The sequence below is a fragment of the Oryctolagus cuniculus genome, chromosome 11 (assembly GCF_051225735.1).
Source record: "Oryctolagus cuniculus isolate XC-2025 breed Fujian yellow rabbit chromosome 11, ASM5122573v1, whole genome shotgun sequence".
Lineage (NCBI taxonomy): Eukaryota > Metazoa > Chordata > Mammalia > Lagomorpha > Leporidae > Oryctolagus > Oryctolagus cuniculus.
In genome coordinates, this window is record NC_142877.1 from 45011756 (window position 1) to 45027979 (window position 16224).

Below are 16224 nucleotides of genomic sequence, written 5' to 3' on the forward strand. Positions count from 1 at the left end.
TCTCCACCCCTCCCCAACACGGGACAAAGTGTCCTCCGTGCCACAGGAGCTGTCCAGCGCCAGAACACCATTCGGCCACTGGGCTTGGTCCGGGAACACACAGGGCAGGCTACTGACAGACAGCCTGGTGGCTGCTACCTCGGTGGCATCTGTTGGGAACCTCAGCATGCCTGCTCACTTGGCCCTCAGAAGAGGAGTTTGGAATCACAACCAGGATGAGGCTAACTCCAGTGAATGCTGGTTGAATGCCCGCGATCTAGCTTAGTGTCAGGGAAACATCACAAGTTGGGAATACCTTCAAAGTCACACCTATCACGTTGATGGCGTCTTTCACCTGAGGATGGCTTGTACACTGTGCAAGCTCTTCACATATCCACACGCCCAGCGAGCAGATGGCAACACACCTTTTTAGAAAGCAGGAAACAAGAAAAGCTCTCATGAAACTCAGTATGTTCTTCATGCAATTTAAAAATAATAAAATAGTCTAAACATGTTTATGCAGAATAGCAAAAATTATTTATAATTAGCAGAATGTCTTCTTGAGTGAAAAGATCAGAAGCCCTCACTAAGGCCCGTTTTCAGAACAATACAAATATCAGTCATGGTTCATACTTAAATATTTAATGAAACAAATGACATATTTCCTGTTAATTGTCACGGTCCACACATCATTTGTTTTTGCTGAAACTAATTTGTTACTACATTTTATTGTTTCAATATACTTTTGAGGAACAATCAAAAACATGGACTACAGAATCTGTAACTGTTTTCCTTACAATAACAGATATAATATGGACTACAAACATAAGAGAAACCCTGCATTTTATTGTAAAGCATATTTGAATACAACTTTCAGAAATAATTTCATTTCTTTTAAACAATGTGCTAGAACAAAATACTCTTCAAAGAAAACTCCTCAGACTATAAGTATTTCTATCCAATTCTTAACTTCACAGAAATGTGGTTTTTCTACACTGAAGAAAACAAGGGGGGTGGGGGAACTGCCAAGAGTTTCTGATGTTTTTAAATGGGGTAGGTGTTGAAAAAAAGGGACACCAAGGATTGTCCCCAGGTGTCTGGGTTGACAACCTGGGGAGATGGGGGTGCCGCTTGCTGAGATGAAGTCTGTGGCACGGCCAGGTGCTGGGGGGGCAGAGGGGATTCCACATTTCAGTTATGGCTGTGGTAAGCTTGCTAACAGATCCAAGTTGAGATGGCAAGTAGGCAGTTTAATATGGGAGTCTGAATACATATAAGGTAAGAAAACCGGAGATCATTAGCAAGATGATGGTTTCTAAAGATTGGGGAGGAATGGCTGAGGGCATCCAGAAAGTCAAGGGGAGAGCACAGGCCTACACCCCGAGGCGCTCTGCTGTTCAGAGGTGAGGCGGAGGAGGAGCGGTCAGCAAAGGACAAAGGCAGGACCGGCTGCAGTGAGGTGCAGGCAAACTCAGAGCGCGGGCTACGGAAAGGCTGCTGTGCAGCAGGGCGCTAAGGAGAGGCCAGTTTCAGAGCTGGGACGGTAAGGACGCGTCTGAAAACTGATGGGATGATCTGAAAGAATTAAAGGGGGCCTCTGATTTCTTAAGAAAAAATACAGGAAATAATAAAGGTGGGGGAAAATCCTCCCTTCCCCTCACCCAAATAAAAGAGAGAAAAAGGGGGGGAGGAAGTAAAGATAAACGAAAGAAGCACTGAGAAGAAACAGCTAAAAACAAAGTATAAGTGAAGAGGGAAGAGGGGTGGGCACTGTGGCACAGCAGCCACTTGGGACAGCCGCATCTGACATCGAGGGCTGCTCCAGCCCCGGCTCCTCCACTTCTGGTCCAGCTCCCTGCTAATGCACCCAGCGAGCATCAGATGACGGCCCAAGGACTTGGGTTCCTCAGCCAGGTCCAGCCCCAGCTGTTACAGGCAGTGAACCAGTGGATGGAAGACCTCTCCCTCTCTCTCTCCCCTTCCCTCCCTCCCTCCCTCCGACTCTCTGTCACTCTGCCTTTCACATAAATAAATAAATCTCTAAAACAAGATGAAAGAACTCATCCAGAGATCAGTAATTATAACAAATGTAAGTGAATGAAGGCTTCAATTAAAAGATCACACAACAAAAACCAACAAAATTCAAGTAGACAGTTTTTGCAAACAGAACTAAGAAGGGGAATATAAAAAGTTAATTCAAAAGAATGGAAAGTGTGATAAAAAGTTAAATCAGTATCACAAAGTAGTCTTTATAAGATTAAAAACTCATTCTTAGAAATAAAGGTTACTACATAAATATAAGATCTGACTCATTATAGCAATAGGACAATTTTAAACTTCTGTGCAACTATTAATATAGCCTAAAACATTTAAAGCAAAATTTGATATATTTATAATGGGAAATAGATAATACATCATAATAGGGGATATTTTAACATCTCTTTCAGTAAATGATGAAGCTGATGAGAAGAGTCATAAAGACTAAGAATATTTGAAGCATGTGATTTTAAAAATTTCATGATAGACATGCCTGCAATTTTATACCCAACAATTAAAGAATAGTGTATACATTATTTTCAAGCACATATGTAAAACATTTGTAAAGACTGACTAAATATTGGGCCATCAAGCATATCTTAATAATTTCAAAGACTGTTACCAGATAACATTTTGATCCACAATGCAATTATTTAAGTCATCAGAAGTAAAAAGATATAGCCATATGTTTGGAAATTAAGAAACATGTTTCTAAATAACTCATGATGCAAAGGAGAAATCAGAATGGAAACTAAATTATTTGGAATAGAAAATAATTAAATATTAACACATAGAATTCAAATAAAGTAGCACCTGGAAATAAACATGTAACCTGAACTGTTTATATTTGTAAAGGAGAAATGCTGATAATCAACATTCTAAGTTTGCAACATAACAAATAGAGGCCAGTGCTGTGGTAAAGCCACCACCTGTGAAGCTGGCATCCCATATGTGTGCCGGTTCTAGTCCTGGCTGCTCCACTTCCGATCCAGCTCTCTGCTATGGCCTGGGAAAGCAGTAGAAGATGGCCCAAATCCTTGGGCTCCTGCACCCACATGGGAGACCCAGAAGAAGCTCCTGGCGCCTGGCTCCGGACCAGCACAGCTCCAGCCATTGCGGCCAATTGGGGAGTGAACCAGCGGATGGAAGACCTCTCTCTCTCTCTCACCCCCTCCCTCTCTCCCTCTCCTTCTCTCTCTGTGTAACTCTTTCAAATAAATAAATAAATCTTAAAAAAAAATAAAAAGTCAGAGAATATACAGGGAGTGTCAGGAATTAAAAACTTGAGATAATGATAGGACTGAAAGAGGGAAAAAAAAAAAAGGACAAAAGAGAGAACTTGGATACCAATGGATCTCAAAACTTAGATGAAATGGGCAAATTCCTAAAACATTTAGTGTATCAAAACTTCCAAAAAAATCCAAAAACCAATGAGATCCTTAATATTCCTAAACTCACTGAAGATAATGAGTCCGTGGTTTAACGTTCTCACCAAGAAAGACACCAGATGTAGACAATTTTACTATCAAGGTCCACTAAATACACAAGAGGATTAATTGTGTAAGAACCTTCCCGACTCGAGAGAATGGACAGCGCTTGACTTGTTCTGTGAAACTTTGTGACTTAAACCAGACCCTACATGGGCAGGATGCCGGAGGGAAAGTACAGATGAGGAAGATAAACACAACTTTCCTGAACAAAACAGTTACCAACTCCAACCCAGGAACCTATCAGCTAAGCTGGTTTTTTAAAAATTTTTATTTATTTATTTTTTTTATTATTTGACAGGTAGAGTTATAGACAGAGAGAGAGGTCTTCCTTCCGTTGGTTCACTCACCAAATGGCTGCTACGGCCAGTGCTGTGCCGATCCAAAGCCAGGAGCCAGGTGCTTTTCTCCTGGTCTCCCATGCGGGTGCAGGGCCCAAGCACTTGGGCCATCCTCCACTGCCCTCCCGGGCCACAGCAGAGAGCTGGCCTGGAAGAGGAGCAACTGGGAATAGTACCCGGCGCCCATATGGGATGCCGGCGCCACAGGCAGAGGATTAACCAAGTAAGCCATGGCGCCAGCCCGTTAGCTAAGCTGGGTTTTTTTCCCAAGTGGCAAGATCAGTTCAGTATTATCAGACTGACAATGTGTCTATAGCTTCTGGTAATGAAGACTAGAAAATCTAGATTCAGCCATCCACTGAAGAGGTCGGACAAAGTACAAAAGAAAAAGAACTTAAAATTCATCAAAGGGCTAACGAGACAGTGATAAGCCATGGAATGAGAGAGGGAGCAGGGCATCAGCCAACTCCCAGGAGGCAGCAAGAGGTGGAATGGGGTGACCATGGGGTAGGAAGCTGTGTCAGAGACAGCTGTTCCCCTCCAGCAGCATCCCCCTGGGGGAAGTAGTAACCTGCCATTGTATAGGTAGCCCAGAGAACTTCATCAGCCTGGACTACTAGCAACCCCAGGCACCTGGCAGAGGCAACCAAGATATTTCCGGACGTTGCCAAATATCTCCAGGGGATCACCAATTAAAATCACTACCCTGGGGACCCGCATTGGGGCACAGGCTGGGCTATCACCGGTTGACACCAGCGTGTCACCACCGTGATCCTTAAGGTCACAGGTTCAAGTCCTGGCTGTGCCATTTGTGTTCCTGTTCCTAGCTAATGTGCCTGGGAAAGCAGTGGAGGATAACCCAAGTGCTTGGGCTCCTGCCACCCACATGGGAGACCTGGGTAGAGTTCCAGGGTCCTGGCTTTGGCCTGGTCTAGCTCTGGCTGTTTCAACCATTTAATTTAGGGAGTGAACCAGCAGATGTACAATACCCGTCTCTCTCTCTCTCTCTTTCTCTCTCTCTCTAACTCTGTCTTTCAAATAAATAAATAAATCTAAAAAATTTCAAAGTTCATAATGATCATATATGTATAGAGTTTTTAAAAAGATTTATTTATTTATTTGAAAGGCACAGTCACAGAGAAGCAGAGGCAAAGAGAGAGAAAAGTGTTCCATCTGCTGGTTGACTCCCCAGGTGACCACAACGGCCAGAGCTGGGCCGATCTGAAGCCAGGAGCCAGGAGCTTCTTCTGGGTCTCCCACGTGGGTTCAGGGGCCCAAAGACTTGGGTCATCCTCCACTGCTTTCCCAGGCACATTAGCTGGGAAATGCAACACAAATGGCACAACCAGGACTTGAAACTGTGACCTTAAGGGATGTTGGTGTCTACTGCTTTCCCAGGATATAGCAGAGAGCTGGGTCAGAAGTGGAGTAGCTGGGACTCGAACTGGCACTCACACGGGATGCTGGCACTGCAGGCGGCAGCTTTACCTGCTACACCACAGTGCCAGCCCCTAAATTTTGGATTTATTCTTCTATTTTCTTTCTTCTTGAAAATATCAAAGGATACTTTTTTTTTAAACTTTGCTTTTCTGACACAGGATAATCCTTTGTATCTTAATATTTTCACTTCGTTGTTTTAGATAATCAAGTATCGAATTCCTGACATAATTCTTACTATACTTTTTTGCATAAGAAAAAGCAATGTGAAAGAATACATGTTTTTTAATATTAACTTTTACACATCAATGTGTACCTTAAAATTCTGAAATAATTTACCTCTTATTCAACATTTACCTTGCACATTCATTTGGTTCCTCTGTGGCATTCTTCAGTAAAATATTTATGAGGTAATGCTAAAAACACAAAATTAAGTAAAATAAAAACTCAGTGTCAAGAGCTGGTTTTCCGCATGTTCTGGCCGTGTTCAGGCAGCCAGGAGCTGCTGGAGGACCACGGGGCTCAGGGGTGTCCTGCACCAGGGAGAACCTGGGGACAGGGAGTGCTGGGCTCGGGCAGAGTGTGATGGAGCTCTCTGCAGGGGCCCCCGGCGGTCCACTCAGCCTGGAGGACATGACAAAAACTTGGCAAAGCAAATGAGACTTCCAGGTAGGAAAATCTCAGGTTTCTTTTACTTTAATAGGATCACATATTATACACTGGATTATATATTGTAATCGTGTAATATAGATTGATTGATTCTGGGATTTGAAATGTATTTCTGGATGCCCCAAAGTCAGATGAGAAGAGAAAAAATGCTTACTATTATTCTACAAGGAAATTCAAGTTATTAATAGTATTTAATCAGGCCAACAATAGGACTGAATATTTAGCTTATTTCAATTATTTCTTATAAATTCATTTGATGCATGAATGCTGCATAACTAAGCTAATAAAATTATTACAAAGGATGATTCATTACATAATTATGATCCCTACACATGATAAACAGATCTAATAAAAACACCCAAGGAATATAGCCATCTGGTCTAAATGCAATATGCTCTGAATCTAATACATTTATATCTCCCTAAAAAACAACCTTCTTAAAAAAAAAACAAAAACAACCATTAAAACATTTAAGAGATATAGCAGGATTTCAGGGTTAAGTAGACCAATGCATAACAGTGGAGACACAGTCACACAGCTAGAATTACAGAATGCTAACCTCAGGATCCAGGCAAATGCATTATGTACCTTGACATCTTCGCTTCCTGTCATGACCTCACTCACTTCTGGCAGTGACTGCAGCAAAGGAAGCTCCTGGTACGTATTTGGAAAGCAGACGAGGGAACCGAGGATGGTGAGGGCTTCCAATCGAGGCGCCTGCTCACGAGAAGTGAAACACAGCCATTGTTCTTTTTGTAAAATCCAAACTTCAGATAAGTAACATGTTTCACTTCTTTGTGGTTTTGAGAGGGAAATCTTTAGAATTAATTTTATCCGAGATCAGAAAAATCAAACCATGCCTGGTGATTTTCTCTTAGGTACATACTTAAGCAAGCAAAGTCTATTTAAATGAACATTTTCAAGGAATGGAACATCTTACTGTACTGGGATGTGAAAACTGGCCTGCAGATTTCATTTAGAGTTAGAAAGGCAAAGGATTCAGTCATGACTGCTTTACACGGCCTTAGTGCCACTGCTCTCGACAAAGCAGGGCATCCTCATCCTCAGCATCATTATATTATTATTTTTGCTGTGAAGAACAAATGAGGAAACTCATAGGGAAGTGAGACTGGAGGAACTATGAGAGAGTAGTTTCTCTACAAAATGTCTTGTGTTTCACCAAGGACCACACTGCAAAATAACAAATGATGAGACATTCTATCACTATACCGAGTGACGTGCTGATCGTTTATTTGTCCATTATTAGAATTAGGTACATACTAAAGGAGTTATTTCATTAGATGTCGATTCAGCCAGCACTTCCCAGCAGCTGTGATTAGCCAAGAATGGGGGCACTCGCCAGGACTGCAAAGGAGCGTCATGCAGCCGCTCACTCATCTGTCCACTCATCCATCAATCTATTACCTAATAGTTGTACCAATGGCAGCTAAGGCTCAAATTCTCACTCTGAGCTAGGCAGTGTTCCACATGCTGTACAAGCATTTCCTTACATAATCCCTTCAGTGACTCAAAGGAGTAGATACTATTATCATTTCCATTCTCCAGAGAGAAAACAGAGGCTAAGAGGTTTTTTTTTTTTTTAAATATATTTAAGGGGAGAGAAGGAAGGAGAAGGAAGGGGGAGAGAGAGAGAGAGAGAGAGAGAGAGAGAGAGAGAGAGAGATATGGAGGAAAGAAAGAAGGTAGGGGTACAGAGAGCTCCCATCTGCATCTGCTGATTCACTGATTCACTCCCTAAATGCTCATCAGTGCAGGTGCCAGGACTCAGTCTGGGTCTCCCATGTGGGTGGCAGGGACTAAACTGATTGTGCCAGCACCAGCTGCCTCCCAAAGTGCATATTAGCAGGATGCAAGAATTGGGGGTGAAGCTGGAACTCAAACTACAGTACTCTGCCTATGGGATGTGGGCATCCCAGGCAGCACCTTAACCTCAGCCAGAAGCCTGCCCTAGAAGTAGCTTTACAAAGTCATACGGCTCCTAAGTGATGGATCCTGGATGTGAGCGGAGGCCACCCACCCCACGTTCACACTGGGCCTATCCTGTTGAGCACTCAGGGTATGAAAGAAAATTGAGCTTTCTTCCCCAGAGATGGGAGCACGTGTGTGGGGTGGAAGAAGAGAGTCAGTTACAGTTACGTAGTTCAGTGAGAAATGTGCTATGAAAGCAATATACCAGGGATGCTCTGTGGGCCCTGGATTGCAATTTTGATCAGGCTTGGCTCTCTTAAGTACACAGGTAAATAAAATCCAATAAAAAACATGGAGATAGTCTATTAGGTGAGGCAATGACCAGTTCTGCTCAGGATGGCCAGGAAACACTGAAGGAAAGGGCTGCCTCAGAGCCAGAGGAGTGAGAGGCAGGCAGGCCGGCAGTGAGCGAGGGAATGAGGCAACAGAGGCAAAGGCAGAGGACCCAGGGGGCCCACGGAACTCCGAGAGGGGCACAGAGCCCAGAGGGCAGGTGAGTGTGTACGCAGGGGTGGGCAGCTTCAGCTGGAGGAGTCTGAGAAAGGCACCAGGCCGCCTGGGAGGAGACCCACAGGGCACGGTACCATTCTCATCTCATTCCGGCTGAGGGGTGAAGCTGGGGACTGCAGAGCCAGTGGGTGCTGCCAGGAGGTTGGGGGGCAGGCAGTCACTGAAGTGCAGCCTAGGCCTGAGCGGCGACAGCTCAGGATGGGGTGACGGCATCAGGGAGGGCTCGCAGAATCTTTTATGCTTTATTTCACTTTTTCCATATAAAGAGTCAAAAGTGCAAGAGCAGCACGTTGAGAGTTGGGCAGGGAGCAGAGCTTTTGGTTGCATCATTTCAACAATGTAAAACCAAAGGGCATCGTCCACTGCTGATCTCGGCAGGCATTCATGCCGTCGATGGTTCCCGGTGCATCTGGGGACACTTTGATCACACTCCTCTGGGACACCTGCCTTGCTTCTCAGGGAGACCTGACCCTTGCCATTTCCCCACGATTGAATCTTTGGGATGCTGGGCACAATTCCTTCACTTCTCCTCTTGTCCATATATGATCATTCCCAAGCGATATCTAGAGCAATGGATTCAAATGCCTCCTACACGCTGTAAGTTCCCAACAATCTTGGATTCCAGATGTCCTTCCTGAACTCCAGATCTGTAGGTCCCACTGCTTGTCTGACATCTCCACTCAGGGTCAAGGAGGCAGCTCCTATAACCAACCCACCTTACCAATGTTCTTCTGGAATCCTGTGGTAGCTGTACCCTGCCCACCTTCATCACTCTCTGTTCTCTCTACCACTTCTACTTTTATTTTTATGTTAAGAAATCTTTAAACATAAAAATATAGAGATGATATATGTATGTGTGTGTGTATCTTGAACACTTAGGTTCAAGATTTTTACCACTCACGCCTTTTCATTTCTTCAGCACTAAAGTTACTTCAAATTTTCCACTTTGAATATTTAAGGCAAATTCAAGCCATTGGGCATTTTACCTCTGCATTCCCCAGCATCCTTGCTTTGAGTTTTCTCTCTGCATTCATCATTGCCGACACGTCAAGTATTCACGTAATGCCATGTACCTGCCGTGAAGGGGAGGGTCTCAGTCCTGGTCACTTCTCCAGTCCCAGGGACGGCCAGCAAGCACTGCTGGGAGAAGAGGGGTGGCTGCTGCTCTCCTCATTTACCGGGGTGAACACTGATCACCTTCTGGGTCTCTGCTTCAGCATCGCTTCTTCTACTAAGACTTTTCTGGTATGTGTCTTCCCCTCCGCTGCTTGCCTGGCAGAATTAACTATTCCCATACTGGTGCCTCTCTGGTCCTGTATATGACCCACAAGTGCTGGCAACAGCTTTGCAAATAGTAACACTTAGTCTACGTCGGATTCCTTGAAGGACCCTGCCTGTGGGGAGCAACTCGGACTATACTGTTACTGGAATTAAGACTTATTCTATGCATCTGCTCTCCCACTGTGGGGAGCAACTCGGACTATATTGTTACTGGAATTAAGACTTATTCTATGCATCTGCTCTCCCACAATATGGCGCTGGGAGAGAAGAAAGAGGCTTCTACACAGCTGCCTCCAGTTCAACCAAGGAACTGTAGGACCTGCTCCTGGTTGGAGGAGAGCAGCGTGCTCGGCGTGTGGGTAGCGAGTTGGGATTGGCGGAGGAGGACTATAAAGGAGGAGAGAGACGGCATGCACCAGGAACATCTAAGAGGAACATCTAAGGGGAACACACCTGTGCAGCCCCCGAGAGAGCCGGCCGGCGGTGTGCCGCTCCCCTGTGGAAGTGGGGAATGTGGCCAGGGGGAACTGCCCTTCCACGGAGGTGGAAGGGATAGTAGCCAACCCGGGAAGAACCAGCAGCAAACCCGGGGAGGGCCGAGCAGACAGAAAGAACAGCGCAGGGTCCTGTGTCGTTCCTCCACGAAGAGGGGGAGCGACACCTGCCATACTCATCCAGGCCAGGTGCTGACACATGGTAGATCTGTCACAGTAAATACTTCCCAGAACCTCGCCTGCCTCTCCTCACTAACTGGGGCTCTTCATTCTCTGGACAACCCTGGTTTGGTCTTTGTTGATGTCTGTTCTTTTCTCAGAGCAGCTCTGAATGACTGTGCAGTGTGTGAGCACGGCCTGCACTGTGGAATTTTAGATGCGATGCTAGATGCATGATATTAGAAGTTAAATAGATGCTAAAGCTGAGTTTACAGCAGGTCCCAATTTACAGACAAGGAAAATGAGGCCCACGTACTTAACATACATTGCCCAAGGATAGACAAATACAAGGCAATGTACCTGAAATGAACTTGGGACTGACTCGCTTGAATTATGAGATCAAGAATGGAAAGGGAATTCCAGGCAGAGGGGGCTGCCTGAGCCGAGGTGGAGGGTGTGCAATGCCTCGCTGGGGTCGGCCACCCTGGCAGGGAAGGGAGATGGGACAAATGGGCTGCAGAGCCCCTGAAAGTGCCTGCCCCACAGGCCATGCTACCAAAGCTGAGCTTTTATGAGAATGGAAAAATGACACCCAATGCTAACTGCTGGGGCAGAATGCTCACTGTATGCCCAGCGCTAACTGCTGGGGGACTGTGCTCACTGTACACCCAGTGCCAACTGCTGGGGGACCAAGATCACTGTACACCCAGTGCTAACTGCTGGGGGACCATCCTCACTGTACACCCAGTGCCAACTGCTGGGGACTGTGCTCACTGTACACCCAGTGCTAACTGCTGGGGGACCAAGATCACTGTACACCCAGTGCCAGCTGCTGGGGGACCATCCTCACTGTACACCCAGTGCTAACTGCTGGGGGACCATCCTCACTGTACACCCAGTGCTAACTGCTGGGGGACCATCCTCACTGTACACCCAGTGCCAACTGCTGGGGGACCATCCTCACTGTACACCCAGTGCCAACTGCTGGGGGACCATCCTCACTGTACACCCAGTGCTAACTGCTGGGGGACCATCCTCACTGTACACCCAGTGCTAACTGCTGGGGGACTGCGCTCACTGTACACCAGTGCTAACTGCTGGGGGACCATCCTCACTGTACACCCAGTGCTGACTGCTGGGGGACCGTGCTCACTGTACACCCAGTGCTAACTGCTGGGAGATTGTGCTCACTGTACACCCAGTGCTAACTGCTGGGGGACCGAGCTCACGGAACATCCCGGAAGCTTATGCTGGAGAAGGGTGGAAAGGATGGCTTCAGGGGTGAGGCTGATTCTTGGGCCTGGGACCTTATAGACCTTACAGACCACCACAACAGGCCTGGTGAACACATGACCAGGGCTGGCAGGGAGGGAGCATTGGTGGCAGTGGGGAGGAATGGCCATGATCCTAGAGCCTATGGTCTGGCGTGATGTGGGGCTGCGGGGCCTCGGTGACGACGCTGCGCGGGCGGGAGAAACAGAGTCTCAGGCAAGTGGTGCTTTGCCTAGAGGGATGGAGTTGATGCATCTCCATGACAACCAGAGGCAGGTGTCGGAGACCAGTGGATAAAAGGGTCAGAGGCAGCAGTTCCAAAGGTGTGGTCCGCTGGGGCCAACGGGGAGAAACAAAGACTCCAGAGAAAAGCTGCTGCAGCGACACAGGAGCCGTTCATGCTTTAATGGACACTGGGATTTCCAAGTGAGCAAATGTATTTCCCAAAATTATCAACCCACTTGGCTCTCCTCCCCTTTCCTTCAGCGTATCCGAGTGATTAGCTTTCTGAAGTGTTTGAGTCCAGGGAAAAAAAGCTTTGGCTGACAACAGGAGCCTTTGCGGCTCAGAGCAGGGCTGGGGAGTGCCCCGCTCACGTGGTCTGGCTCTGCCAAGGCGACCGCCGGCAGGCAGGATGCGGAATCCAATCTATAGTGGGCTCATTTTGAAGCTGACAAGTTTTATGTGGCTCGCGGATGGCATTACAAATATCCAAATGGCCCTTGGCAGGAAAAACGTTCCCCACCCTGGTTTAGGGAACTGAATGGGTGCCATTTCTGAGAGCATGTGGTGGGGGGGGGGCATGATGACAGGTCATGATCTCCTCCGCGATCTCCTGGACCCCCTCCCCAGTCCTCCCCCAAAGAAACCACTGGTCCACCTTGTGACACCACAGACTAGTTTTGTTTGCCCTTGAACTTTACATAAATGAAATTAAGAATGCACATTCTTCTGTGTTTGACTTCTTCCACTTGGTATTGTTACATAGTTGATATTTGTTGTATTTTTTAACATCAGCATTTATTTTATTTTTCTCATTTCTTCATTTTTGAATGTTTATTTGAAAGGTAACACAACAGAATGACAGAGAGAGAGAGACAGAGAGAGAGAGAGAGAATCTTTAATCCACTGGTTCACTCCCAAAGTGCCTGCAACAGCTAGGGCTAGCTGAGGCTGAAGCCAGGAATTGGAACTCCATCTGGGTCTCCCATGTGGGTGGCAGGAACTGAAGTGCTTGAATCATCATCTGCTACTTCCCAGTTTTAGCAGGAAGTTGAGTTGGAAGCAGAGCAGCAGGTATTCAAACTGGCACTGAGATACTGGATACGGGCTTCCCAAGTGGCAACTTAACCCGCTGGGCCACTATGCTCATCCAGAAATCCCTCTATCTATCTATGAGTTTATCTATCCATCCATCTATCTATCTCTCTGTCCATCTATCCAATGTGTATGTGTATGCATGTGTATGCATTAATTAAAATGCTTAGACTATTTTTGATTTATAATATTAAGAAAAAAAAGAATGCTAAACATGAGTGATACAGCTTCAATAACCTGCACAATATATATTTAAAAGCTGTATAGATTCTATAGGATACACAATAAATTTGGATACTTGTAATTTGGCCCAATATTTGGCCCAGTTTTTCTGATGTGAATTGAGTATCTTTCTTTGTCTAGAAATTTAGCTCTGACTTCAGTTTAACTATGATGTCAAAAATAGTTTTTCATATTATTAAAAATTATTTCTTTATTTACTATATGTGTTTTGACTGGTTAGAAAATGTAGCCTACCCTCACACGGGAGAGGAGTAATTTCTTTACCTTGTTGTTTGTTACTAAAGAACAAGAAATTCAATCTCATACTTTAATTCCAAGTTGACCTTGGAAGGAGAAGATGGAGTGTGTGTGTGTGTGTGTGTGTGTGTATGTGGGTATATCTCCTCCTAGTTTCCCTGGTATCTTTCATGCTGGCATACTTAAATAAAATGGTTTATCTGCTTAAAGTAAAAAGAATTAAATGCAATTTTAATAAGTGATGTGGTCTATTTCATGGCTTGTGCCAAATTATTTTTAATTAATGCTCTATTCCTCCAGTTTTACTGTTTTAAATAGAGCTCTGTAGGAACATCAATGTGCAGAAACATCTTCATCTTGAATGGATTACTAGAAATTGCAACTAGAATAGGTAGGACATATCTTAAAAATGATTACATGCAATAAACCATCAGAAAATTTGGCATGGGAGAAAATTAAGAAGACAACAAAAATCATGTTAAATAGGATCAACCACAGAAAGTCATTACTACTGTATTTATGCTTACATATTTGTAAAAGCTAGTCCATGAATGTACAAATTTTTTGTCTTACTTCTCCCTATATTTGTTGTATTTGATTGTGATACTATATTCTATCTTCCGACCACACCCCATCACCATTTATCCATTCTACTGTTGATGGCTATTCGGATTGGCTTTAGTTTTATGCTGTTACAAATAACACTGTTGTGAATAAGTTTCTACCAGTTTTGATGACGTGTGCCTTCTCTCTCTCCTTCTCCCTCTCCTGCTCTCTCTTTCCACCCCCCTCTCTCTCAGTGTCTCAGTAGGACACTGAGACCTATATAGCAAGGGTACTCGAAACTGTAGTTAATTGGGCTAACTGAACATTTCTGACTGAGCAGGTGTGCCTCATCCAAACACCTCTCACCAGTTCCCCTAAAACTTTAAACCTCAAGTTTAAATAAGACAGTAATTCAAAGAGTTATATTCCTTCTTGCAACTTTTTTTAAAAATCTATTTATTTGAGAGAAATCTGCATTCTGCTATTTCCCAAATGCTTCCAACGGCCACTGTTTGGGGCCAAAGCCAGAAGCCAGGAACTCGAGTCACATAGAGGGGCAGAGACCTCACTTGGGCCATTACCACTGCCTCCCAAGGTGTGCATTTGCTGGAAGCTGGACTCTAACCCAGCACTCCGACAGGGGACGTAAGCCTCTTGACCTCTAGGTCAAACGTCTGCCCAGTGCCCTGCTTATTTTGACTTTGTATAATGAATTTCAGGTTTATTCAAGTTGTCAAAAATGATGGGATTTCCTTTTATTTTTTAAGGCTGAATAATATTCCTCTGTGTGTGTGTGTGTGTGTGCATGTATCTGTGCATATACACACAACCACATTTTCTTTATCCATTCATCTGTTGAGAGAGACACTTGTCTTGGCTATGGTGAACAATGCTGCAGTGAACACTGGGGTGAAAATCTCTCTCCCAGACGCTGGCTCCATTTCTTTTGGACATATACTTCATGTGAGACTGCTGGATCATATAGCAATTCTGTGTGTAACTTTTGGGGGAGCTTTCATAGTTACCCATAATGGCTGTGAAACTTTAATATTCCCACTAATGGCATACAAGGGTTCTCTTTCCTCTACATTCTCCCCAACGCTTGTTATCTTGCGTTTTTTTTTTTTTTCGGTCATAGCCATTCTAATACTTGTGAGATGACTGTTCCATTGTGAGTTTAATTTGTTTTCCCCTGAGCATCAGTGATGTTGAGCATTTTTCATATACTTGTTGGCTAATCGTATGTCTGGAAGGCTACTTCAGCAGGCTCATCTGGTCAAAGGACACATTTTCACAGAGAATTGTATGCGATATTATCTCTAGCAAAGGCGCCTGCATTTCTATAGAAACACTCCTGGCAGGTAATAAAAATTTCCATAAAGAAGTGTGATTGCTCTGCCTCTACCTTTTTTTTTTTTTTATGTTGATTTGAGTGGTAAAAATAAACATATGGGGCCTTTTATCCTAAAATCTTTTTCAGAAATTAAAGTGAGAAAAATTGTCATTATTCTTGAAAAAGCAAGTTGAATAAAGTCAATACTTTCTTCCTTCCTTACTTCACCCCTTTTTGCTCATCTTTCTCTTTGCTTTCCAATTCATCTCTTTAAGAAAAAGTTCGGGGTAGGCACTGTGGTCCAGTGAGGTCAGTAACCGCTTGGGGCACCTGCATCCCTTATCAGAGTGCCAATTCAAGTCCTGGGTGCTCTGCTTCAGATCCAGTTCCCTGCTCACGTGTCTGGGAAGCAGCCCAAATGCCTGAGTTCTTTCCCCACATGGCTGATGTGGACGGAGCTCCTGGCTCCTGGCTTCAGCCCAGCCCTGGCTATTATGGCCATTTGCGGGGTGAACCAGCAAGTAGAAGATCTTTCTGTCTCTTTCTCTTTTTAAAAAAAAAACAAAAGTTAGTGCATTAAAATACCAGCATGAAATACAAGTTATACAAAGCATTAACAATAATTTAATTTAATTTAAAACTTAGGCTTAGAGTGTGGATTTACCCTTCACAGAAGAAATAAGCAGAGTGAAAAAGTAACCCATGCTATCAAACAAAGTTTAGTACAAATCCTTGACAAATACTTAAGTTAATTTTCTTTAAATCATTGGAGGGGGGAAATATTCTGAATAAATAACAGTTGTACAGAGCACAAATGGGAAAGGCTTTTTCAATTTATACTTTTAAGGGCGTGGAGTGGCCACTGTGGCACAGCAGGTTAAGTTACTGCTTGA

At 44.6% G+C, this 16224-nt stretch overlaps 1 protein-coding gene across 13 annotated transcripts in view; it reads right to left on the reverse strand.

Annotated features, from left to right (window-relative positions):
- Window positions 1–16224, reverse strand: part of RALGAPA2 (Ral GTPase activating protein catalytic subunit alpha 2) — a 327703-nt gene that overhangs the window by 134200 nt on the left and 177279 nt on the right. For all 13 annotated transcript variants that reach the window (XR_016216034.1, XR_016216033.1, XR_016216032.1 and 10 more), the window contains 3 exons: window positions 6539–6667; window positions 5639–5697; window positions 296–404 (listed from right to left, as the gene is read on the reverse strand). Coding sequence is in view for 10 of the 13 variants with exons in the window: in XM_089307358.1 (XP_089163484.1) it covers window positions 296–404; window positions 5639–5697; window positions 6539–6667 (297 nt within the window). In the remaining 3 variants the exon portion in view is untranslated. The remainder of the gene's footprint in view (window positions 1–295; window positions 405–5638; window positions 5698–6538; window positions 6668–16224) is intronic.